We start from the raw sequence: 26,509 nt of genomic DNA on the forward strand, positions 1-26,509 counted from the left end.
CAGTATTAATTGATACAAACAAAATGACGATGTTTCTTCGGTATTTATTTGTTTTCATTCTTAATATAACATATCAAATATAATAATGAGGGGATGGCCTCAAATAATAGGATCTGATCTAGGTATATAAAATATTTGTTAGACATTCTGTACACAGTAACAACATACAAGCATGTAGAAATATCTACAAAATAGTCAGAACGACCTATGACTTTTATACAAAATGAATAAGAAACTCCCCTGTACTGTACATGTAAACAAACATGCTTAAATATTGCCAGGACTGGGCCCATATTCAATACAACTATTGATTGCATGCAGTCTATTGGTCAAGTATTTGGTACTGGCCAATCAAAGCACTTGCATTCAGATCTTAAATTTAGTTTAATTTTATTTTTAATTAAGTATCAACCATTACTGGCTATTGAAGACTTTATCGAGTACATTTACTAATGATCATAATATCACTGAATTATTTTTTATATAGAAAAAAACTGCAAAATACAACCAAGCTTTGTATGTTTATAACCTGCACCTAACTCTTATATAAATGCTTTAAAATCATAAGTATCACTACATCAAACCTATTTCATTACTAAATCTCACAACACTTTCTGGAATGTAAATCAGTAACTGTTTGATATGTAGTTTTGGTATTTCCTTTTGCAGACATGCAAATATCTGTATAATTGTAACAACTCAGAGAATATAATTAGATAACACCACACTGATATATTTTAAATGTAAGTTCAATAAAAATAACATCATGCATTAACATCATATATAAGCTATAATGTTATGATATGTGTTCCGATGGGTCTTAATTAATGAGACTCACTCATAGATTTTATTTTAGCAACAATTCCTTCAAACTTTGTTGAACTCATAAAAAATCTAAATTTTATGAATAAACATCAAACAGCAGCTGGAAGAAAATCATTTGAACAGTATTTTATAAATACAAGCATAAAATAAAGCTTTAATCTGAGCCTTCAATGATGGCTTTATAATCATTTAAACAAGCATTTTGTTCACATTTCATAATTTATTTCTTTTTTAAATCAATGCCATACACTATGAAACGTTAAGGAGTCCCTATAATTCAATATGTGTACTGAAAAACCTCCTGTTTATATTGGCAAAATCATTTTGTAAAGCAAATATGTAAAATGGTGAACATATGTATGCGTACATAGGTGATTATATGGATCTATTTACAATAATGGACTTGCATAGCTGATGTACATGTATATGAAATGTTGTTTTCAATCAAACTATATACACAATATGTAAAAAATATTGATACCAAATACTATGAGTAACATTTGAAACAAGCATGTTTATTGTATGTTTAGTAAATCATAGAAATCAAACACCCTTAATCATTATACAATAAATGTTCTGGATTTAAAATAAAGACAGTCAAACTGATTATGTAATTCTATATCATAAACGACTTCGCCATCAAGATATAACATATATTTTTCAAATAAAAGTTGTGTAACTAGGGTTATCATGAATGAATGCGTCGTCATAAACGGTAGTCATCATATAATTATGTTTTACGTATTTATGCTATAATTCATAAAAAAACACAACATTTATGACATTAATAGAGTATCACATTCATGGTCGTTCGATACCAAATTTATTAAACTTATTTGCTTAAATGAATGTAAAAAAGTTGATGCAATTTGCAGTTTCCATGGTAATTACAATGGTTTAAAAGACAGAGTGAATGTATACATGTAGCTATAAGCAATATTCCATTTCCACCAGGTAAAACATTGAAATTAAATATCCAGAATTATAAATAAAATTTGAGTTCAAAATCCTAATTTAAAAGATCAGTATGTAAGAGGCTAATCAGTAACTAAAACTTAAGTTTTCTTACGGCTAAAACGAAATTCTATTAAATAAAACACAACATATCAACATCTGAACGTGTTAAATTTCTGTTCAAAACATATGAATCATAATTCCATCTAAAAAAATACAATCTAGATTTACTGGAACAGGAATACGTTTACCGACTTTCCCACAACATCAATGAAAATGCTTACAAATCAATAAAAGGATGACACCAAATATTGTCAAGCTTAACTTCCGTAATGAAGTAAGTGTGTAATAATGTTGGAGAACAAAAACTTTCCACTTTTCTTGTAACATGTTACCTTAATGTACATAAAAATGCTTACAAAATCATTTCCCGCTATTGTTATCATCACCATCGATACGCTTCCAAAAAGAGTCACATTGCTGTGTTGAAAATGAACAAGCAAGACAGCATATGGTATTACCTCATAATATCACATAATAGCAAATATCAATCATGTAAGTATATATATTTACAATAGCTAAAAATCTGGATTTATGACAGTTCCCTGGTTGAATGAAAATATACAAATATGTCAAATAATGCACAACTCCTGTATGTAATCTAGATATGTATTGATGTGGAACTCAAATATGTTGAAGTAGGCCAAATCTTGGGAAAAACAATGTTCAAGTAGGCCCAATCTTGTAGAAAACAATGTTCAAGTAGGCCAAATCTTGGGAAAAACAATGTTCATGAAGGCCAAATCTTGGGAAAAACAATGTTCAAGTAGGCCCAATCTTGGAAGAAAACAATGTTCAAGTAGGCCAAATCTTGGGAAAAACAATGTTCAAGTAGGCCAAATCTAGGGAAAAACAATGTTCAAGTAGGCCCAATCTTGTAGAAAACAATGTTCAAGTAGGCCCAATCTTGTAGAAAACAATGTTCAAGTAGGCCAAATCTAGGGAAAAACAATGTTCAAGTAGGCCCAATCTTGTAGAAAACAATGTTCAAGTAGGCCAAATCTTGGGAAAAACAATGTTCATGAAGGCCAAATCTTGGGAAAACAATGTTCAAGTAGGCCAAATCTTGGGAAAAAACAATGTTCAAGTAGGCCAAATCTTGGGAAAAACAATGTTCAAGTAGGCCAAATCTTGGGAAAAACAATGTTCAAGTAGGCCAAATCTAGGGAAAAACAATGTTCAAGTAGGCCCAATCTTGTAGAAAACAATGTTCAAGTAGGCCAAATCTTGGGAAAAACAATGTTCAAGTAGGCCAAATCTTGGGAAAAACAATGTTCATGAAGGCCAAATCTTGGGAAAAAACAATGTTCAAGTAGGCCAAATCTTGGGAAAAACAATGTTCATGAAGGCCAAATCTTGGGAAAAACAATGTTCATGAAGGCCAAATCTTGGGAAAAACAATGTTCAAGTATGCCAAATCTTCAGAAAAACAATGTTCATGAAGGCCAAATCTTGGGAAAAACAATGTCCAAGTAGGCCAAATTTGGGGGAAAAAATGTTCAAGTAGGCCAAATTGGGCAAACAATGATAAGTAGGCCAAATATTGGGATAAACAATGTTAGAGTAGGCCATAACTTGAGGAAAAACAATGTTCATGTAGGCCAAATCTTGGGAAAAATCATGTTCAAGATGACCGAGCATCCTTAAAAAAAGAAAAGCTTTCCACTTCCATCACAACACTAGCTAAATGCTGGATATTCTGATTCTGCATTATGTCTGGACATAGGAAATGGAAATTTGTAATCAATTTTAATGCAAATTATGCAATACATTTATATTAGACACTGCATTCATATCTTGAACTGTAGAATATTCTTACTGTTATTTTAATTTTTTAAAACCTAATCCACCAAATAATCTTCAGAAAAAGAGCACCGAAGAGGAAGAGCGAATGTGTGTCTGTTGTTTGTTTTTTCAGTTTTACAAGGGGCATAACTCAATAATAATTCAAGCCAGAGTTATGGACCATGCTGTACACATACATATTGTCTCTGGTATCAAGTGTACCAAGTTGTGTTAGGATATGTTGAGCAGTGTTTGAGTTATGACCAAGGTCAATGTTGTTGCACCATGACAACAATGATGTAAACGCTATCACAAAATCCCATCAGTTTTTCTTCGTTAAATAACGGAGCTAATGAAGTGATGGCAGTAAAACCTGCAAAATCGTTGACACCAGAATTCTGTTTCACCCTAATACTGCACTCACTTTGATGTTCTTGCAGCTGTGCGTATGATTTAAAGCACATATGTTCCAATCAAGATTACATTCCATGTCATGTAAGGTGTGCCATCCAGATATCATTACACATTTGAATAACCAGCTTGATCCATCAAGTCCCTTTGGCAACGATAAAAAAACAAGTCGCTGTTGGGTTTTTTATGCGCTCGATATAGAATCCTGATATCTTGTGAATTCATCATGGCCTCACACTGTATGAAGTAATTTTCAGTGCAAACCTTTAATAAGTCTTTTAAAGAAAACACCATAAGATATGCTTCATTTACAAGTAGCACTGTAAAATGCACCATCTCATACACAAATGATCATGACCAGTTCACACTTAAGAGTTGTTTATCTATGTCTAGATATGGGGTTTCTGAAACCCACCAGTCGCATGAACACCTACAATACATGCTGGTGATGTATGTATTGTTATGCCTCGAAACATCCAAATGCTATACCTAGTATGACATTTCTAGGAACATTTAAAGCTAGTATCTTCCGACTAGGGAAAAATAAAAAAAATACAAATGGTATGTCAGCCACAATGTAAGAGAATTGTCCGTATTATGGAAGAATTCACAATTCCTAAATTTTTGGTCAAACATGTTGAGTTATTATGCCGACACATCCTCAGATGGAGGTTGATACAACCATTGTTATTCTTCCTTGACATAAATGTTCACTGAAGATGTTCTGATGTCCCTCTGTTCACTATATCAACCTTTCAAGAGGGGGTTTCTTAAGCACATGTCCGAGTTCTACCCGAGATCCAGTGATTTCCTGTCTCGCGGGGCTGTACACGCCATGCGTGGCTCGTTTGCTCCTCAGACACATCAGGAACCATACAACACCTGAAATTTAGTGATAGTTTTAACAAGAAAGCTAAAAGCAGTGATGGATTCTACACCTGAATTATGTACAAACAATTGAACACAAATAATATTCATAAATTTTAAAGCATATTATAAAAGTTATCTTAATCATACTGAATAACCTCACTTCCAACAAATATTGTACAAATATTGTACATTCTACTCATGACCCTGTGAGGAGTTCATGTCTGTCAAGACACAAACCTTTACGAACACCAGGTGACTTAATTTGGTGAAAATGCCCCAGCAGGCATGTCACTTTTTATTTCTTACACATTATGTAAATAACTCATCAAAAGGAAACCACAGGTTGATAGCGTACCATGTAATTTCAACATTCTGAGTCCATAATTATCATCCTTTATATCTTAAAATAGATCCCTACACTTTAATACAATAATGCAATAACTGGTTCTATTTCTGGATGTAGTAATTGCATTCTTGCACTAGGCTTTACAGAGTTGATATTAACATCTTCACTGCCCCAATGACAAGGTGAAGGTCATAAGGAGGTCGTACCTATGGTGATGAGGATGAGGACCAGGGCCACCACGGGGCCTACAATGTACCATGTGATGTTGTCACCCATGTCTTGTGTACTCTGAAATGGCAAGCAATATTCATTATAGGCATACAATAAAATATGTTAGTTTACCATTTCCGGTTTGCACTCGACCATGTTTTTTTTTTTTGCCAGTAAAATCAGAAACAAACAACGTATTTTTTGGCCTTAGAAAAAGTGACTGAATAATGGCATTTAAATAAACATTTAAAAAACAAAACAAACAAAGCTAGATCTGTGTGCTTCTTTCAAAAAAGGGATCAATAAACATAACACATAGGCTATGCTCAATAAACTGATAAGAACATGACTCAGAATCAGATGATTTTGACCTTGCCATCAACGCCTTCAATTCAGTCATATAAGATAACTCACAATAGAACAGATCTCAATCTTTTAGAAAACTTCTGAATATTTCATTTTTAGTTTGTCAGTTTTTAGCCATAACAAAATCAATTTTCAAACGTAAATATGAAAACTGCGATCTGCTCTTTCATCAGCAATCTTATATCACGGGTTTCTAGACATTTTTGCAAAATTTGGCTTATTCCAAAACAAGCAAATAAAAAGTTGTCACATCAATCAATCTGAGAGTGCAGCTTGAACACCTGTTTTTTCCTTTGAAATATGGTCAAGCTTATCATCTCGAACTTTATTTACACAACTGTGAGCACTGGAAATGAAGCAAAAAAGATCCCTTTTCAAATTTTAAACATGTGAAGCATTACAAAGCAGTACCTTATCGAAGCATGTGGGATCCTCGTATCCATTCTGGGAACACACATGAGTATATACCTATGGTTTTTGAAATCTAATTGAACCAGTGAAGCACCTTTCATGAAAATCTTTGTGACTTACCTTATCGAAACATGTGGGACCCTCGTATCCATCGGGACACATACAGGAGTAGCTGCCGTTGCTGTTGCTGCAGGTGGCGCTGTTGTAACAAGGCGTCGACACCTCACACTCATTCACATCCACTTCACACTGTTCACCCTCCCAGCCTGACAGCGTAGGAACAGACAGAAACATTGTTAAATAGGTTAAAAAAGAAATTCAACTCTTTACATCTGATTACACAATTTGCAAGGATGTTATTGGAATAATAAGTTACAGGGTGACAGAGTATAAGTCAGTGGTACTTTTGTAATGTTGTCATCCTTAGAATCTCCAAATTCACTGCTCTAGGCACATCTCATCAGATGGCGAACACCAGTTTTTATTCGTGTCAAATTTCAGTTGGGCGGATTCACAAATCTCTATGGGATCATCAAATAGTGCTACACATATTAGATCATCAAATAATGCTACACATATTAGATCATCAAATAGTGCTACACATATTAGATCATCAAATAGTGCTACACATATTAGATCATCAAATAATGCTACACATATTAGATCATCAAATAGTGCTACACATATTAGATCATCAAATAGTGCTACACATATTAGATCATCAAATAGTGCTACACATATTAGATCATCAAATAGTGCTACACATATTAGATCATCAAATAATGCTACACATATTAGATCATCAAATAGTGCTACACATATTAGATCATCAAATAGTGCTACACATATTAGATCATCAAATAGTGCTACACATATTAGATCATCAAATAGTGCTACACATATTAGATCATCAAATAGTGCTACACATATTAGATCATCAAATAGTGCTACACATATTAGATCATCAAATAGTGCTACACATATTAGATCATCAAATAGTGCTACACATATTAGATCATCAAATAGTGCTACACATATTAGATCATCAAATAGTGCTACACATATTAGATCATCAAATAGTGCTACACATATTAGATCATCAAATAGTGCTACACATATTAGATCATCAAATAGTGCTACACATATTAGATCATCAAATAGTGCTACACATATTAGATCATCAAATAGTGCTACACATATTAGATCATCAAATAGTGCTACACATATTAGATCATCAAATAGTGCTACACATATTAGATCATCAAATAGTGCTACACATATTAGATCATCAAATAGTGCTACACATATTAGATCATCAAATAGTGCTACACATATTAGATCATCAAATAGTGCTACACATATTAGATCATCAAATAGTGCTACACATATTAGATCATCAAATAGTGCTACACATATTAGATCATCAAATAATGCTACACATATTAGATCATCAAATAGTGCTACACATATGGGATCATCAAATAATGCTACACATATTAGATCATCAAATAATGCTACACATATTATGCCATGGTGAAAGACAGCAAAGTAAAAGGATTTGACAACAACCAAATTTGAATAACCAGGGTGAAAACGATTTAAACTGCCCATACCTGTATCGTTACAATTGCACTCATATCGGCCAATCTCGTTCAGACATGTTCCATCATTGAGACAGGGACTGGAAGCACATTCGTCTATGTCCGTCTGGCAGGTGCTGTCTGTGTACCCGTTCGCGCAAGCACACATGTAAGAGCCTGGGTTGTTGTTACACGTTCCGCCGTTACGGCAAGGACTTGAAACACACTCGTCAATGTCCTCTGAACAGTTCTGTCCAGTCCAGCCTGTGTAAAACAATTCAATAACTAAAAACATTCTACACAGTACATAAATAATTTTTAAAATATAAAAACATGAGGAGATTTTCTTCCATTAAAAATTGAAATAAAGTAAAGGTAGTCTGAAGAAAAAACATAGAAGAAACAAAATGATGCCATCAAATTGGCATTGTCCATCGCTGCTGTCAACATGCTCATGACTTTTCACTGCTCAATTTTCAAATCTTTGCTTATTTCTTATAAGAAATACATACCAGCTTTACATGTACACTGGTATGTGTGTGGTGTTGTGGTGATGTTCTGTGTACAGCCCGTGGATTGGTTGTTGTGGCACGGATTTCTCACACACGGGCCCTCTATTTCACACTTCACACCTGTGATATACAAAATGCAAGTTGGTATTACATGTAATACTGTGTTTTTAAAGGGACTGTCTCACAGATGATAAAAAAGCGAAAAAAAATTAAAAAATTGTCGAATAATGACATAAAGTTGGCATCGATGTGTACAATGCATTGAAACTTACTAATTGAAAGTACCACATAGTTTACAATTTATTTAATTTAAGCAGTTATTTCGTATTTTTCCATTAAAAAAGATTACAGGGTTAATCTACCAGGTAGAGTTCATTCCTTATGCGTGATTGGCTAGTCGGTGTTATCATATGATATTACCTAGGTAGGTTTAAAGCCTAATTATGTCACTCAGTTAGTGTAAGCCTTGATAGCTCAGTAGGGAACACGCTGGTCTTCAATTTTGGCGACGCGGGTTCGAACCCGGTCTCCGACACAATCTTTTTTTTTATTTTGGTACTTTTTTTACAATTATGACATCAAAGCGTAACACATTCTATTAGATAAATGTCCTAAGGTTAGTTACAGAAAAAAGCTTTTTTTGGTGCAAATCTGTGAGACAGTCCCTTTAATCATACATATATGAAAAAGCTCATGATATATCTTCACACATGTAAGTACACCTTGACACCTTGGGTTAGAAACTAGTTCATACAAGTATTAAAGCTGCACTCTCACAGATATACAATTTTTACAACTTTTTTATTTTTTGTCTTGGAAAGAGCAAATTTTTGTGTAAATATCTGCAAACCAATGATATAAGATTGCTGACAAAAACTCAGATCACAGATTTGCATATTTCCGTTCAAAAATTAATGTTTTATGGCTTAAACCATTATAACGGTTTAAGAAAAATGTGTAAAACATTAATTTTTGAACTTAAATATAAAAATCTGCAATTTAATTTTTTGTCAGCAGTCCTGTATGGTTTCTATGGATTTTCACAAAAATTGGCTCGTTCCAAGACAAAAAATAAAAAAAGTTGTCAAAACGTTCAATCTGTGAGAGTGCAGCTTTAAGTTTAAAATTCCATAAAATCATACATTACATCAATATGCAATATACGGAACTCATGTTTATCAGGCCGAAATTTCTCGAAATTCTTAAGTCTCTTATAACAGTATTGAGCTAAACCCACTATTATTGTCTTTCAATATTTTGCGTTTTTTATACTCCTTTGAATGTTTTATTATTTAAGATAGGAATTATCATTACGATTATCACAATAAACCATTTTTCAATTATAAAAAATCTTTATTAGTATGTATTTTGGCTAATTGAAATAAGCAACTTAGGCCTGTCAAGCTGTAAATCCCTGGAAAAGGGAATGTTCAAGGCATCAACAATCAGGCTTCGTCTGTTTTCTGGGTGACAGTCTAACCAATGATGACTATTTTGTTTGCTAGATTCTGTATATAATCATTAGTGCAGGTCGAAGTCAGAGATGACATTGCTATCTAACTGTTCTGAGTCTGCTTTCACTGTTTAAGAGTTTTTACTTGCATGGTATGTCTTGATGTATGGCGTTCCATTTGGGTTAAAATTTGCTTAAGCAGAAAAAAGACTTTCTCTATAATTATATAGAGGAGCACCTCTATAATTTGAGAAGCACCTCTATTTCTGAGACAGAGGTGCACCTCTATTTATTAATTGAATATAGATGTAACCTACATAATAAGACATCTCAATTTGGAGGTGCAGCTCTATTTCATACATAACAACTAATGGAAGGTGACTTTTGAACCAAACAGTATGTGTGTGAAATGGCTATTAAGTCTGCTAGCTCTGTTTTAGATTTATTACTTGCATGACATCACTTTAAAGATTATCTTTAGGGCTGAGTTTACATTGCAATTTTGCAATGCGCATTTACAAACTGCCTGGGGTACATACATGCACAGACAGCCAAATATACATATTATATAATACTGTGTCACTTTGGTTAAATGTATTATACTGTTTTATTCATTTCACCCTTTATTTCTAATGGTCAGTACATAGGTTTTAAAATTGTTTAATGCCTTAAGAAATAGGTATGTTTAACATCAAAGGTTTAATACATTAAAGGAATAAAAATGTAGCATATACCTGGTGTTTTATAAGATACAAAAATCTTGTTTTCATATTTTCAAAGATCTTAAATTTATGACCCTGTCATTAAGATGGTAATGATAAATGTCCTTAAACATTTAATCAATCATGCTCCAATATAGTTCACATAAGTCATACATATTAAAAAATCTGAAAATAACCGCCAATTGATATGTATCACTAAGTGAAATACATGTACATTTACTTGCTCAGAATACTTTGTTAAGATATTAAACAATACTGTATAATTAAGTTCATATATATATAAAAAAAAAAAAAAATACATGACTTATTTCAATAAAAATCAATGACTAAGTTATGATAATGAAATTTTTACTTAAAAAGAAGAGTTTACCTGTCGAAGAGCTATCAACACTGTTAATTCACCAAAATATATCCATTTCAATCCAAATTAAAGAATATAAACACTTATTACAGTTGTCAACAAGTTCACATCTAAACAAAATTGCCTCAATCAGATAAGTTGACTGTCTGTTTATGTTCGCTATCCCTACATGAAGCATACAAGTTTAGCCAAGGGGCCTGTAGTTAACTTTATGATGCAGTATTTGAGGTAAAGGTTGTAGTGTAAATAAATTTGCTGGTGAAAAGAGCGCTAATTTGTGAAACTTAAGACAATTTGATCTTAAAGTGTTACCAATTTACTTTGAATTGAGTGAAGAAAAAGACAAATTGAAGGTGAATATTTATAACTCATCATTGACATTAGTATTAAAATATGTTTATATTTCATCAAATACAATAGTATTATAATATGTTTTGGCTAAAAAGGACCCTAAGAAACAAAATTACAATTTCCAAACCCCTTCTTATCTTTAAAAGTAATTTGATACATAAGTTATGTCTTTGCACTGAAAAAGCACTGCTGTTAAGTGTTACCTAGTGAAAATTATTTAAAAAGAATATCCTTGTTAACACATGTATTAAATAACTTGTTAAATTTACTAAATATTTCTTCCTTGTTTTCAACAATAGCATTTAAAATATTTTCTAACAAACCCCTATCATTTTACAATCTGCCTTTATATATAGGTGCAGGATTCGTTAACAGTGATTTATCAACTTCATACCAAGGCAAACATTGCCTGACAAATACAGCATACTTTATTACCTGGATTACTGTGTAAGTAAATAGCCCTATATTTAGAAAATATTTGATTATTATACCTTATATGTATATTTCCCATTCATTTTTTATAAGCTAAACAAGAGCATTTATATTTATACTAAAACAAAGGGGATATCAAAAATATAATAAAGCAATATGCTTCAAAGGATTGTTATTATCTTAGAAAATCTGCAGTTTAATAAATTGACAATTAAAAATTGTTTTATTAATTAATTTTGCAATAAAGTGAAACAGAAAATAGAAATATTTTAAGAGATTAATCACCTTCTCTGTCATCGTGGAGACCTTCATACAACTCGTACCATTAAAATGCTCCATACAGTGATTTAGAATGAATGAAGAGTTATGATTGGAGTATAACAAGATGGGTCAGTCATGGGTTACTGACCATGCCTTTTTGGTGGGAATTTAAGTAATAACTATGACAACACATGAAACTTCTTTGTCATAGTAACAATTTTGTAAGGCTTCAGAAGGCTTCAGGGCAATATTGTTCCTACACATGCACTTAGTGGCTCCAGGTTAACCTTGAAGATATGTAAGGACAGTAAAACAACGTTCATCTTCACCGTATATAGATGTTAGGGCAGTTTTAACACAATAAAACAACGCTCTAGCCTTGTTGATATTCACCCTATTGCAAAGGGCAATCACCTTTCCACACAAGGCAGAATTTATGGCATTATTTTCACAACATGGTCAGGTAGTGTTACAGATTATATTGTTTTACTGTCAATACAATAAAGCTTTACTACGTATTTACTAAAAGTTGCTATCACACAATAACAGCTCTGTACAGTGGTGGCTCCCTGAGCGTCACTAGGGAACTATTGAAGACATCATTTTTGACCAAGTATAATTTGGTCACACTTATTGTACAATTAATTAAAGCTTAAACTAAACCTAAAACTTTATCAGAGCAGCTTTTTTTCAAATATTTACACATGGAAATAAGCATATTTGTCACATATTTACAGTCCTACCTATTGACATTTCAATTAATACATTTATGCATCTTTTATGCAGTGAAAAAAGTGTTTTAAAAAATGCACTCAAATTTTAAACTGTCTTAGACGGTTTCATCAGAAGTATTCATGTTGGTCGAGTCCTTATATACTTAACAGAGAAGCGACCAATAACTTATCTGAAAGAATGCCCATCAAAAAATACTCTTCTCTATTTTAAAAAGTGGTGTCAATCTAATCTAAGATTACATATCCTACTTTAAATGTAGTTTTTTTTATAACAGAAAACAGGTAAAGAGAAATGGTTGTCCAGTTAACGCAGTGGTTAGCACACTGTCTTACCACCTTCGCAACATGTCTTCAATTGGTTTGTGGTCACCAAACCAGATGAGTGGGTTTTCTCTGGTTACTTCAGTTTCCCCCATAACACAAGACCACACTCTCGCATAAAATGATGCCAAAGAGAAAGATTAATATAAAAAATGTTGTAATAATTTGTTTCACAACCGTTGAAAAATAAGTTTAATCTAACAGAAGACCACAAACCTCCGTAATATGTAGGACAGGCACACTTCCAGTTCAGTCCATTGTTCACGATCTGGCAGTTGCCACCATTTTGACAGGAAATAACATCACACTTGGGCGTGTCACATGTGCGCCCCTCATACCCTTCTGAACACTCGCACGTGTAGTTCCCAACTGTGTTGTTACATGTCCCGCCATTTTTACAGTACATCGCTGGGTCGGCACATTCATCTACGTCTTCCCCACAGTATACTCCTGTAAATAGTAAAATGATGAAATTAGTCTGCTAATATCTTCTTTATTTATAACTAAGAATATCTATTGATCATGATGCTGTAGTGTCAGCCGTAAAGGGACGCGATTGTGGTATGGACTGCTGGTCAAAACATATGAGGTTCAAACCCCTGTTCGGGCATACACTCTTTCTTTCACTTTAATACATAATGGTGATTTAGTATCATCACATGTTAGAATAGTATGTTTGAACAGCAACAGTTGAATTGAATAGAAGAAATATATGTCTAGTCTTCATAAATTCAAACTCATTGCATATATTTTGTTTCGAATAAACCTTCATATTTTCACCCTCAATAAAAAAAAAAATCCATAGTTATGTGCCTGACCTCTGAAGCCTGTGTTAATACAGTCGCAGTTGAAGCCCGGGGCGTTGCCTAACGTGGTGCACTGACCAGAGTTCTCACAGGGCTGGAGGCGCATACACTGGTCCACACTGGACTGGCAAACATCGCCAGTGAAATCTGCAGAATAAGAAAAGGCAGACATAAGCTAGCTGTCTTTCATTTGTTGATGAAATATTCACAGTTTATTGATCATGTTCTTAAACATTTAATTGAAGCTGTCATAAACTGGTCAAGTTTCGGCTTGCACTGACCAAAAACAAGGACTGGCTAATAAACTTATTTCAGCAAGAATCGAGTTCCCTAGAACGAACAAGAAAAAAATGCTGTTGGCAAACAAGGGACATAACTCGGCAACAATAAAAGACAGAGTTATTGGCCTAGATGTCCTTATTTCCTCTTAAAAACATGCATACCAAGTTTATCTTGAATATCTAGATTAGTTTAAGAGTTGTGACCAAGGTTAAAGAGTTTGCAATCTGCTAACATGGACAACATGGCTTTGACTAAATGTACCTTGGAACCAGACGATCTTAAAAGTCCAAATACAATGATGCATGGTATCCCACACTTGTTTCCTTTACAACGATATATACAGTTGAACACCGTTAATCCGAAATCGTAGGGACCAAAAAAAATATTTGGGAATAGCATTTTTTTCGGATTAACAATTTTCAGAGAATGAAAACATTTTTGAATTATAGATGACGTGAAATACGAAGTCTTGAAAATTGAAATGTCGGTTACACGTTACCAACACATTTTGCGACAAAACCAGGTTTTTAATGATTGACAGAAGAACTTCAGCCTGTGTCTGTTTTTATATTTTTAGTAACAGTGACCTTGACCCTAGGGACCCCAAATGCAATCCATTGAAAGGTATCCATAAACTCTTCCTTCATACCAAGTTGTGTCAGGATATGTCAACCCTAACAAAAGTTATTCAGTTTCAACCATTCTTCTATTTTTAGTAACAGTGACCTTGACCTTGAATCTAGGGACCCCAAACGCAATCCCATGAAAGGTATTCATAAACTCTTCCTTTATACCTAGTTTGGTCAAGATATGTAGACCCTGTCTAAAATTATTCAGTTTCAACTGTTTTTCTATTTTAAGTAACAGTGACCTTGACCTTGAATCTAGGGACCCCAAAACGCAATCCCATGAAAGTGTCCATAAACTCTTCCTATAGACCAAGTTTGGTCAAGATATGTCAACCCTTACTAAAGATATTCAGTTTCAACCATTTTTCTATTTTTAGTAACAGTGACCTTGACCCTAGGGACCCCAAATGCAATCCCATGAAAGGTTTCCATAAACTCTTCCTATAGACCAAGTTTGGTCAAGATATGTCAACCCTAACTAAAGTATTTCAGTTTCAACTGTTTTCTATTTTTAGTAACAGTGACATTGACCTTGACCCTAGGGACCCCAAACACAGTCCCATGAAAGGTATCTATAAACTCTTCCTGTACACCAAGTTTAATTAAGATATATTACCCTTAACTAAAGTTATTTAGTTTCAACAGTTTTTCTATTTTTAGTAACAGTGACCTTGACCTTGAACCTAGGGACCCCAATCACAATCCCATGAAAGGTCTCCATAAACTCTTCTAATAAACCAAGTTTGGTCAAGATATGTCTACCCTTACTAAAGTTATTCAATTTCAACCGTTTTTCTTTTTTTAGTATCAGTGACCTTGACCTTGACCCTAGGGACCCCAAACGCAATCCCATGAAAGGTCTCATAAACTCTTCCTATAGACAAAGTTTGGGCAAGATATGTCAACCCTTACTAAAGTTATTCAGTTTTAACTGTTTTTCTTTTTTTAGTAACAGTCACCTTGACCTTGACCCTAGGGACCCCAAACGCAATCCCATGAAAGGTCTCCATAAACTCTTCCTATAGACCAACTTTAGTCAAGATATGTCATCCTAAACTAAAGTTATTCAGTTTCAACCGTTTTTCTATTTTTAGTAACAGTGACCTTGACCTTGACCCTAGGGACCCCAAACGCAATCCCATGAAAGGTCTCCATAAACTCTTCCTATAGACCAAGTTTGGTCAAGATATGTCAACCCTTACGTAAGTTATTCAGTTTCATAGGTGAGTTTGACGCCGCCCGGCTGACCGCTCGCCCGCCCGAACAACAACGTTCCCCATTCTAATAACCAGGTTTCACTATGTGAAAACCTGGTTAAAAATCAGTTAAACAAAGAAGGAGTAAAATCGGGACTGAAAATTATTTCGACAACTATAACTAGCAAAATAGATTCAGATAAAACTTGTAGGTTTGAATAACTTCATTAATTGTATGCTTCATAAATACATAGTGAAACAAATAAAGGGATTTAAGTATAAACAAGACAGCTGTTGAGTGAACACTAGCACTTGTCTGCCCTTGTTTTTTAATCAAAAAATTCCACATAATTCAAAAATCATTATTGCAAGAGTCATGGGCCTTGCTTTACATGTGCTTATTGTCTTTGACAACATGTCTACCAAGTTTCATTAAATATCTTGAGCGTATTTTTAGTTATGGCTGTTTAAGTTTTTGCATGACGACGACAACACCAAGGTCATCACAATAGCTCGACCTTTCTCTTCACCAAACTGACGAGAGAAAAATCATTATAATAGTTTTGGATCAAAGTGGAATAATCACATTGAATTTCTGGCTACTCACATTGTGTGCAATTACAAGCTTTGTGGTTGATGCCATCCACACAAGTTCCTCCGGCCCGACAGAAATCCATCGGACAATCATTGACATTTTCCGTGCAGTTCCGGCCTCCGTAACCTGGCAACAGATAGAAATAAGAAATGTTTTTGAGTACAAAAAGATTAAATTCATAACGTGGCAGACAAGAATATATATATTCACTCGAAAGTTGTCAACACTGTCTGGCAGTGTGGGCTGTTACATAACCTTGAATAGTGACGAGGGAATGCGCGCATTCATTCAACAGAATGCAGCAACAAATGCACCAAAAACAAATCAACTGATTACATTTTTAGTGCTCTGAGCTGAAGGCATATCCATGCTACATGTATACAGCTGTTTTAGTTAATTTTGATAAAATCATTCACATTGAACAAAAAAATATTCATAAAAAAAGAATAAATTTAAAACTTGTAAATTAAGATAAAAATTAATTATGTAATACATCTTGATAGCAATCGAATCCTAGACATTAATATAACTCTTATCTCCACATCTGTTCAACTACTGCACATGGTGCAATAACTTTATCAAAACTTAGTGTGGTTAAATTTTATCACCTACCACTACATGTATTTACATGATTATTGAGCTAACTTTCTTAAGTGATAATATTACGGCTTACACAGTATGATAAAGTTAGAGTGACTGATTAATAATATAATTTGTCATGACTAACTCGACCAAATAAATTTTCTGTCATGTATTAATACATGACTATTGTATTCTCTGTGTGACTGTTTTCCTTCCAAACATGACAATCGCATGGTATAAAATCCTGGTATGAAGTTAATTCCCATATAAAAAATCTAGATCTCCACAAAACCTTATTTACCTAAGGGGCAGTCACACTTGGTACATTCAATGTGGTGTCAGTAAGGTACAGATTTATAACCCTCAACCTCCTTCTGTCTCTACATCACCCCTGGGGCAGGCTCACTGATACATTCCCTGTGAGGTCAGTGAGGTGCAGCACTCCAACCCTCACTCTCTTCCCCCCTCAACATCACCCCTGGCCAGGCTCACTGATACATTCCTTGTGAGGTCAGTGAGGTGCAGCACTTCAACACCAACTCTCTTCCCCCCGCAACATCACCCCTGGGGCAGGCACAATGCGGTAGGTTTCCTGTAATGTGAGAGAGGTGCGACAACCCATCTCATCTAACACCAACCTACCCCACCCTTCTCTCTCCTCCCCTCTACATTATCTGTGGGGCACGCACACTGGTAGGTTCCCTGTGATGTGAGGGAGATGCGAAACACCATCCCATCTAACCCCAGCTCTACCGTCCTCCCCCCTCCTCTACATTACCTGTGGGGCACGCACACTTGGTAAGGTTTCCTGCGACATGAGAGAGGTGCAAAACACCATCATATCTAACCCCAACTCCAACCCCATCCCCCACCAACCCCATTAGACATAACCTGTGGGGCAGACACACTGGTAGGTTCTCTGTCATGTAACGGAGGTGCAAAACACCATACCATCTATCCCCAACTCCACCCCCTCCATCCCCGGTCGACATAACCTGTGGGGCAGGCACACTGGTAGGTTTCCTGTGATGTAATGGAGGAGCAGAACACCATACCATCTAACCCCAACACCATGCCTTCCCTCCATTCTACATTACCTGTGGGGCAGTCACACTGGTAGATTCCCTGTGATGTGAGTGAGGAACAGGTTCCCCCATTAACACAAGGCAGGTTCGCGCAGTAGTCAGTTGTCACCTCACACAGATCTCCACTGTAACCGGTCGGGCATAAGCATAGAAAGCCTCCACTAGTCACATCACTGCAAGTGCCTCTTACACATGGGGCAGCAGAACAATTATCACCAGCCTGGAGTCAAGGAGGGAAATTGTAAACCTATGTTTCATTACTGTAAATATTTTGAGATATTTTATAAAACAATCTAACCCCTTTGGCTCAAACTCGTTTTTCTTGAATTCCTTGTTGGCTCTAACCGGATGTAAAGGACTGATTTCTATATAATGAAGGAAAGCATTCCTGCTTGGCTCAAATTTTCTGAGGCTTTAGGTATTTTAAACAGTCCATGGAAGTTTGAGCCAATGAGGTTTGACTGTACATACATTTTTTTATTATTAGTTTATATGAATGACAAACAGAGTTATGTCTTATAGATTATGTTATAAATAGGCAGTTTTGGATATTATGTGACATAAATATTACAGAAAAGAAACTTAATTTATCAGGGCTGTCAGATTGACCTGGCTGCTGAAGGGCTGAAACCGGAAATCAAATGGGAATCAAAGGGGATGAAGCACCTTGCCCCAGAAGCAAAACTGGCTGTTTACAAGCCCTTGTGAGGGCTCTGACCTGACTTCAAATTTGAACCAATACTAACAACAAATACAGTTACAACCAAAAGCAACCAGTTAAATCTTTTTTAAATATATATATTTTTCAGTCCGTTAGATCCGCGGATAAATCACATCCTTGTTTAACGTGAAAGTACTCATGACCTTCATATTAACATGTCACGCCATTTTGTTTTCAGTCAAAAGAAACTATGATGTGATACTTGCTACTAAGACAAAGTATTTACTATTTCTGCTTGTCGCCATTCTTATACATATAATAGAAGTTAACTGTAGATCAAGAAACAATTCAAACATTTGGTAAAGCATGGATTAGTGTTTGTAGAATTGCTGGTTTATGATAATTATGAACGGAATATGGCCGATGTGTTTTTTTAAACGTGACTCACCTGTATAGAACAGTTGTTTCCGGTAAATCCCGTGCCTGTACAATCACACGAGAATGTCCCGATAGCATTCACACACTGGCCGCCATTTTCACACACTGTGCCGTTAGCACACTCGTCTATGTCTGTCCCACACCTAATAGGGGAGATAACCCAGAATATTGACACAAACAAACAACACAATGACACAAGAAAGACACTGTTAAATCCTGCAGCCATCGAGGGAGTCACGAGGAGTACACTTTCACTATTTCACCATTATTGTCCTATGTGTTTTGATATTTCTATCCCCACATTCATGTAAAACAAGAAACTGGTCATGTACAGCAGTAAGCTTTTGGAATATTTTCTTTAAGCATCATAGCATTCAAATTGAAGCGTTATTCCAACTCTTCAGTGTTTTCAAGGAGGTAAATATCAGTATACTTGACATACGAACTAGTATTTAAACGTTTTTAAATTTCAATGCCAACATGTCAAGTGTTTCAAAACAATTTCCTTTCCTATATCATCAAATAAAATATCTAGTATGCTATTATTATTAACTTCAAATGCCACATTATAATTCACACAGTTCTCACTTATACTAAAGAAGATGTATAGACTTTTGTTCTTTTACCACTGAAAGAAAAACACTATTTGTCTTCCTGATGTTGTGAAATATCATCCTGTTCTTTATATTATTTAACATTCACTGTCTTTATTCACGTATTATCTGATGATTAAGTGCCGTCCACAAGTTATAAACTATACCGATCTCAACCTTTTATCCAAATATAAAGTGTAAGATGTACGACCAGGTACTATACAGTCCTATATACACATTACCCTTCATTTAAATGACCTTAAAAGATCACTGGTTCACATTCAGTTTTGCATTTCAACGGTGAAAATGAGTGTTCCATTTACCATCAGAAAACTCGTCAGGCTGTTTATGCAATTAACATGTCATATGAATCATGGCAAACTTGAAAGATGAAAGGGCGTTTTATTTGCTCTTTGCATATCATGCATAATTCAAATACAGGTGTCATTATCAGTAAAAAATTCACTTTCTGATCAGCTAAGCTTTTGTTCCTCTACATTTTACTGGTTGAAATCTTTTTATTCAAGTGTATTGAATAGATGGCAGTGTAATGAAAGAATATATCAAAAACACCATTTATCAATTCCTTGAATCAGAATCATTTTCTTACGCATAAATATTAATTTTAACCTTATTAATCTTTTATCCAAAAGTGTTTGCAATGTATGTATATTCAATGTTTTAAAGCAACTCGCTCATGGTTTGTAAAATGCACTTTTTCTGAATTACGAAATAAAGTGTGGCAAATCATAAGGAGTGTTAAAACAAAAATACCAAAAGCTGGAACCCTTATGCGAATGTTGATATTTGCTCAAATATCGTCTTTGATGACCACAATTTTCATTAGAGTTAAGCGTTCAGCGATTGAAAATTAATTACAGCTGTGCACAGGTGTTGCATGATTGGTTGATTGACATTATCACGTGATGTTATCAATGTATCCTTAACAGGTCAACATATCCATCCCTTTTGTTAAAGTCTCGGTGGCTGTTTTCTAATTTTAACATGACTTTACCAACGTGGGTTGAAACCCCACTAAAACCAAAATACTTTTTTATCCTATAACTGTATTTTTTTTGCAATTTCAATATCATAGAGTAAAAATAATGATAAAATAAGTGTTTTCAGATGCATTACCAAAAAAACTAATTTTTGGTCCAAACACATGAGCGAGTCACTTTAAGAACATATTTCAATTTCTTCCCTTGCATTGCCCTTCATAATCATGAAGAGTTTTCTAATTTACTGTCTGCTCAAAATTTTCATAAAAATAGTTAGACAAAATAGTTCTAGACTTTTTTCAAGCAAAAACATTACCGAGGTTAAAATCCTTAAAACTAAAGTTCAAATCGCCTTTTAAAAAGAAAACTAGTGAAACAGTTTCTTAAACCACACAATACACTTTTAACTGCAAAGAAGAAATTCCAAGAACTCTCTTTTTAAGCCACATGTATGTTGATCAATAGTTAATTAAGTCAGCACAAAAATCTAACAACCAGCTGACACTTTTCTTATTGAAGAGCTTAGAGCAAGACAAAAATAACTCCTTGATTTTTATGGAGATAAGTCAGTCTAGCATAGAGTCCAAGACATGAATAACTCCTTTTATGTATTTTCAGATTTATATCAGGCCAATGCGGGGTCCGAATAGATTCACTGACTGAGTTGTGTGTAACCTGATCCATACTAAGGCCGGATATTTTTAACCATGATATTAAATTATTATAAAAAAATTCTTAGTATGAATATTCATATGAAAAGTAAAGTAATGATGTAAGAATCTGTTGTTGTTTCTGAATATCAGTTTTCAAGTGAAATCCTTACTAAAGAAATATTTTTTAAAAATGGCAGGTCACCTTGAGCTTAAAAACTTAACGAATTTGTATCCTGTTACCGATGTTTTTGGTTTGCCAATATGCAAAATTATTTCACCTTGTAAGCCATTCATAAATGACAGGAAGAATAAGTAATCAATTCATCACAATAAAGGATCATTTGTTTGTACTTGGTGACATACGTTTATACAAGGATTAAATGAATTATGATACTGAATGAATCATCTAAGGTAGATCTATGGGTTTAAATGTGGTTTTGAAAAAGAGCTAAAACTGGCTTTCTTAATCATATTTTGTGATATCTTAGAACACATTGTATGATGATAAATACTTTTTCTTCCAAAAAACTAATTGAGAGAGTAAAGTTATGATTCTCAAGAGTTTAAACTTTATTTCTTGTACAAGGATTGTGAATAAAGTTATATTATCTTATACAAGTCACTCTCATTGACACGATGTTGCATGAGAATGTGGTCTTGTATAATGGGGGGTAACTCGGTGTACATGGAAAAAACAACACTGTCTGGTGTCTCGATGACCACCAATCAAACTCACACACGCCAAGACCAGGCAGTAAAACGTGTGTCGCCTTTGTGAGAAGCAGGAGCGCTAACTGTACAGCCTGTGATAATCAACGATAGCCACTGAAGTTGTTCAGCATCAACAAAATATTGGTTATATCTAAAACTATAATGATTGTGCATTAATTGAATACTCACATGTCGCCATGGTATCCCGGGTAACAGAGACATTCAGCACGGTCCAGATGGTTAACACACTTGCCATGTACACAGTTATGGTTTACACAGTGGTCTACATGATTCTGGCACCAGCGTCCCTCGAAACCAGTGGAGCAGTTACATGAGTATGTGTAGTAGTCGGGAACACACTGGGTGGCTCCTGGACATGAGTCTTCATCACAACCATCCTGGTAACGGCAACCATCAGTGATTCCCATCTTACTCTGGAGTTTAAATTTCTGAACGCTTGTGTTGTTAATGAACAGTTCGTCCCTAAAGAATGGAAGAAGGATGCCCTGCATACGGACCTCCCGCAGACAGCCCTGGTAGGACTGCGCCCCAAGGTGTAACCTGTTCCCAGAGTTACGCAGCATGGCGTCCAGAGTGGCACCCGTTGAAGGTCGTGACCTGGTAACGTTGGTAACAGTCATGTGATCAGTATCCGTGACTATCATGGTCACCTGACTGGTATCCTCATTGATCTTCGCATGGTACCATTTTGCATTGTTAAAAGACATTTCCGATTTCAACATCACCGTATTTGAAGTTGAGACTTTATATTCAACAGTCAACTTTTCTCCAATAATTTCAACAAAAAAATGATTGTCAGAGCTTCCTTGTAGCTTCAGAATGATGCCGTTTCTGGCGTAGGTTCGGAACTGGAAGTCTATGGTTTTCACTTGGATACTGTTTTGCAAGGTGTTAGTGTATGTCGTCTCACTCTGACCTCCCTCAAAGAAGGCTGTGCTGATGCCTGCAACAATAACATACATTGAAGTGAGTTAAGTGATAAAGCAAACACTGAAGTTAGTTCAATGAAAAAGATATTTATAGATAATTCAAATTGAAACAAGAGATGATTAATCCTTAATCGTACCCAAGAGACAATCAGTGTGTACTTGGCAAAGCATTTATACCGGCAAAAATTCTTGGTAAAGATTTTATAGCTACAAACATTTTCAGCAAGTTTGGTGAAGGTCAGATGAGAATTGTTCAAGTTAGAGAGTAGACAAAGCTTAAATGGCAAGGGCAGTAATCCTGAAGTGCTTCGGGGCATTTGGCTGATTATCATACTTGACCGATTTATTTTACCAACAAATATTTTCAGCAAGTTTGGTGAAGATCAGATGATAACTGTTCAAATTAGACAGTGGACAAAGCAAAAATGGCAAATTTTGACCAATTCAAGGGCCATAATCCTGAAGAGCCTGGCTGGTTATAGAACTTTGCCAAGAATATATACCAACAAACATTTATAGTTGCAAGTTTGGTGAAATTCGGATAAAAACTGTTCAAGTTTCAGAGTAGACAAAGCTAAAATGGCCAATTTTGATAAATTCAGGGGGCCATAACTCTGGAGTGCCTAAAGCGATTAGGCTGGTTATCGAACTTGACCTAGATATTTCACCAACAAACACTTTCATGACGTTTGGTGGAAATTGGATGAGAAATGATCAAGTTAGAGAGCGGACAAAGCTAAAATGGCCAATTTTGACAAATTCAGGGGGCCATAACTCTGGAGTGCCTAAAGCGATTTGGCTGGTTATTGAACTTGACCGAGATATTTCACCAACAAACACTTTCATGACGTTTGGTGGAAATTGGATGAGAAATGATCAAGTTAGAGAGCGGACAAAGCTAAAATGGCCAATTTTGACAAATTCAGGGGGCCATAACTCTGGAGTGCCTAAAGCGATTTGGCTGGTTATCGAACTTGACCTAGATATTTCACCAACAAACACTTTCATGAAGTTTGGTGGAAATTGGATGAGAAATGTTCAAGTTAGAGAGCGGACAACATTGTGCAAGGTTTGAAAAAACTGTTTCAGCTGTATGTTTTTTACTTAAATATAATATCATATCTTAAAATATTTCACCATTGAAAGTTATCAATGATGCTGTAAACTTCTTCCGTTATACAAAAATCTCTGGAGGTTGCCACAACTTAGTCATATTTTTAACTGCCATCAGTTTGTCCAGAGTTTTCGCGATATATTTCAAATAATTCCTGTTGTTATTTCCCCCCAGACTTACATTCGAATCCGTCGTCCAGGCTCTGACATTGCGAGTTGTCCGGACATTTTCCCGTCACACAGAAGTCCAGCTCTGAACAATTCTTGCCACGATATCCAAACACACACTCACAACTGAAACATAACCAACACATGTGGTCAGTTGTCAATTAAAACTGCTAATTGCAAATTAAACAATGTACATGTAAATATAAATGTACAAGGGAAGTACATTAAAGCTCTTTTATGCCTGTTTAAAACAATAAGTTTCACAATTTACAGAATTTAATTCTTATCATGAAAAATAATGATGATAACCGTGCTTGAAAAAGTTTCACATCTTCCCTGTAAATCAAGTATAATTGTTTGTTTCAGTGTATGATCGTAATATATTTAATCTTAACTTAATCTTACAAAAAAACAATTTTTCATGTGACTAAAATTTGAATTAACAACTATAATTACACTTATTTTAGAAAAACATCAATTTTAATGCGCACGTATTATCATTTTTGAATTGATGTCATTAAATTTGTGTCCCAGCCTTGTGTGCACTGACATTTGATTTGGAACCAAGAGCGGGCTTAAATTTCAAAGCGGTGAAAAATACCAATTTGATATTTTCACTATTGGAAACAATGAAATATCAATATTATTTCACTGAATAATCTCTATAAACCACCGAAAAGAACTCTATAAACCTCCGAAAAGAATATTATAAGACATGAAATGAAAATTTCATTAGGAAACTGGTAGTGAATAGAAAATGGCTAAGGAACAGGTAAACCTCATAATACATGTATGAACAATAAATAACAATGTCTCAAAATATCATGGTGAAAGTAAATTGTCAATGATCTATATCTGGGGCTTATTTCTCCAAAAAAATCAAAAAGTAACAGGTTAAAAAAAAAAAATCCCAATATCATTTGTTTACCAAGTTTTGTTTCAATTATTCCTCTTAAAAAGTATCGGCACTCTTTGTATGGAGACAATCATGAGGTATCAGTATGTCAAACCTAAAAAAAATGGTAGGATTTGCTTAATCCCATTATTAATTGGATTAGCTGCTACAAAAAGTTTGAATATTCATAATGCATTTGTGTCAAAGTGCCTCAACAGTACCTGTAATCATTGAAGAACTTGTCTGTGCAGGTTCCATTGTTCTGGCAGGGGGAGGTGAGCATGCAGATTGGGTCTGTCTGCTCCCCCTTGGTGAGTTGTCCCCCTTCCGCCATGATGAGTTGGGTGAGAGGGGAGAGGGAAGGGTCAGAAAGGTTGTAGAACAAGAGGGACATATCCCCCAGCTGGACGTCCTGTATCGTGCCCTTGTAGTTCACTACTTGGGAGAAGTTATTGATATCCATGACAGATGTTGTGGTCTGTCTTCTCCTCCTACCAGTGGTTATTGTATCCGGCAGTTTGCCTCCAAACAGAAGATTTTCTCCCTGAAAGTCACAATAATCGACACCAACTGATTGCTGAACAATGCCGTCAACAGAAAAATTAAACTGTCCTGAGTTTCTGACCAAACGAACAAGGTGCTGCTCTCCATCTGCGTAACGATTCTCAATGGTTTGAACATAATGCTCAGCACTACACACTTTAATACGAACACTTAGGTTACCATTGTCCACTTCCAGAGTCACAAATGTGTCCGCATCATTTCCATTATATTTTCCAAAGAATAATATCAATCCGCGGGTTTGTCGCGTTCGTACAAAGAACGACATATTAAAGATATTTGAGATATTATTCTTGACATCAGGAGGAAGGGTAAAGTTGGAGTAACTGTCACGGTTGTTGTTGAACTGGAATGTCGCTGCTGGATAATCTGAAAACATACATCATCCATCTTGTTAGTCTATTTCAGTCTATTTCAAATGTTGACTGAAGATTTTATGTCAATTGAAAGCCTAACCATATTTAGGGAGATATTCCGCCACACTAAAACTTATCACCCTAATGCTTTTATCTCTTTTGTAGCTAAATATATCATTTATAGTACAAACTTTATTGTTATATGTCATATAAATGGGACATTAGCTGTTTCCCAAGCTTTCTCATTTTTGAAAGTACAGTGCTGAAAG

At 34.9% G+C, this 26,509-nt stretch overlaps 1 protein-coding gene across 4 annotated transcripts in view; it reads right to left on the reverse strand.

Annotated features, from left to right (window-relative positions):
* Positions 1–28: 28 nt before the first annotated feature.
* LOC128223767 (protein crumbs-like) overlaps positions 29–26,509 on the reverse strand; it is a 59,697-nt gene continuing 33,216 nt past the window's right edge. For all 4 annotated transcript variants that reach the window (XM_052933135.1, XM_052933136.1, XM_052933139.1 and 1 more), the window contains exons 15-27: positions 25,545–26,253; positions 24,442–24,554; positions 22,387–23,161; positions 19,250–19,382; positions 18,153–18,360; positions 16,486–16,599; positions 13,784–13,918; positions 13,182–13,415; positions 8,331–8,450; positions 7,852–8,082; positions 6,359–6,504; positions 5,458–5,539; positions 29–4,917 (exon numbers count right to left, since the gene is read on the reverse strand). In XM_052933135.1, the coding sequence (XP_052789095.1) occupies positions 4,778–4,917; positions 5,458–5,539; positions 6,359–6,504; positions 7,852–8,082; positions 8,331–8,450; positions 13,182–13,415; positions 13,784–13,918; positions 16,486–16,599; positions 18,153–18,360; positions 19,250–19,382; positions 22,387–23,161; positions 24,442–24,554; positions 25,545–26,253 (3,140 nt within the window). In that variant the 3' untranslated portion in view covers positions 29–4,777. The remainder of the gene's footprint in view (positions 4,918–5,457; positions 5,540–6,358; positions 6,505–7,851; positions 8,083–8,330; positions 8,451–13,181; positions 13,416–13,783; positions 13,919–16,485; positions 16,600–18,152; positions 18,361–19,249; positions 19,383–22,386; positions 23,162–24,441; positions 24,555–25,544; positions 26,254–26,509) is intronic.

This window comes from Mya arenaria, chromosome 17 (genome assembly GCF_026914265.1).
Source record: "Mya arenaria isolate MELC-2E11 chromosome 17, ASM2691426v1".
NCBI lineage: Eukaryota > Metazoa > Mollusca > Bivalvia > Myida > Myidae > Mya > Mya arenaria.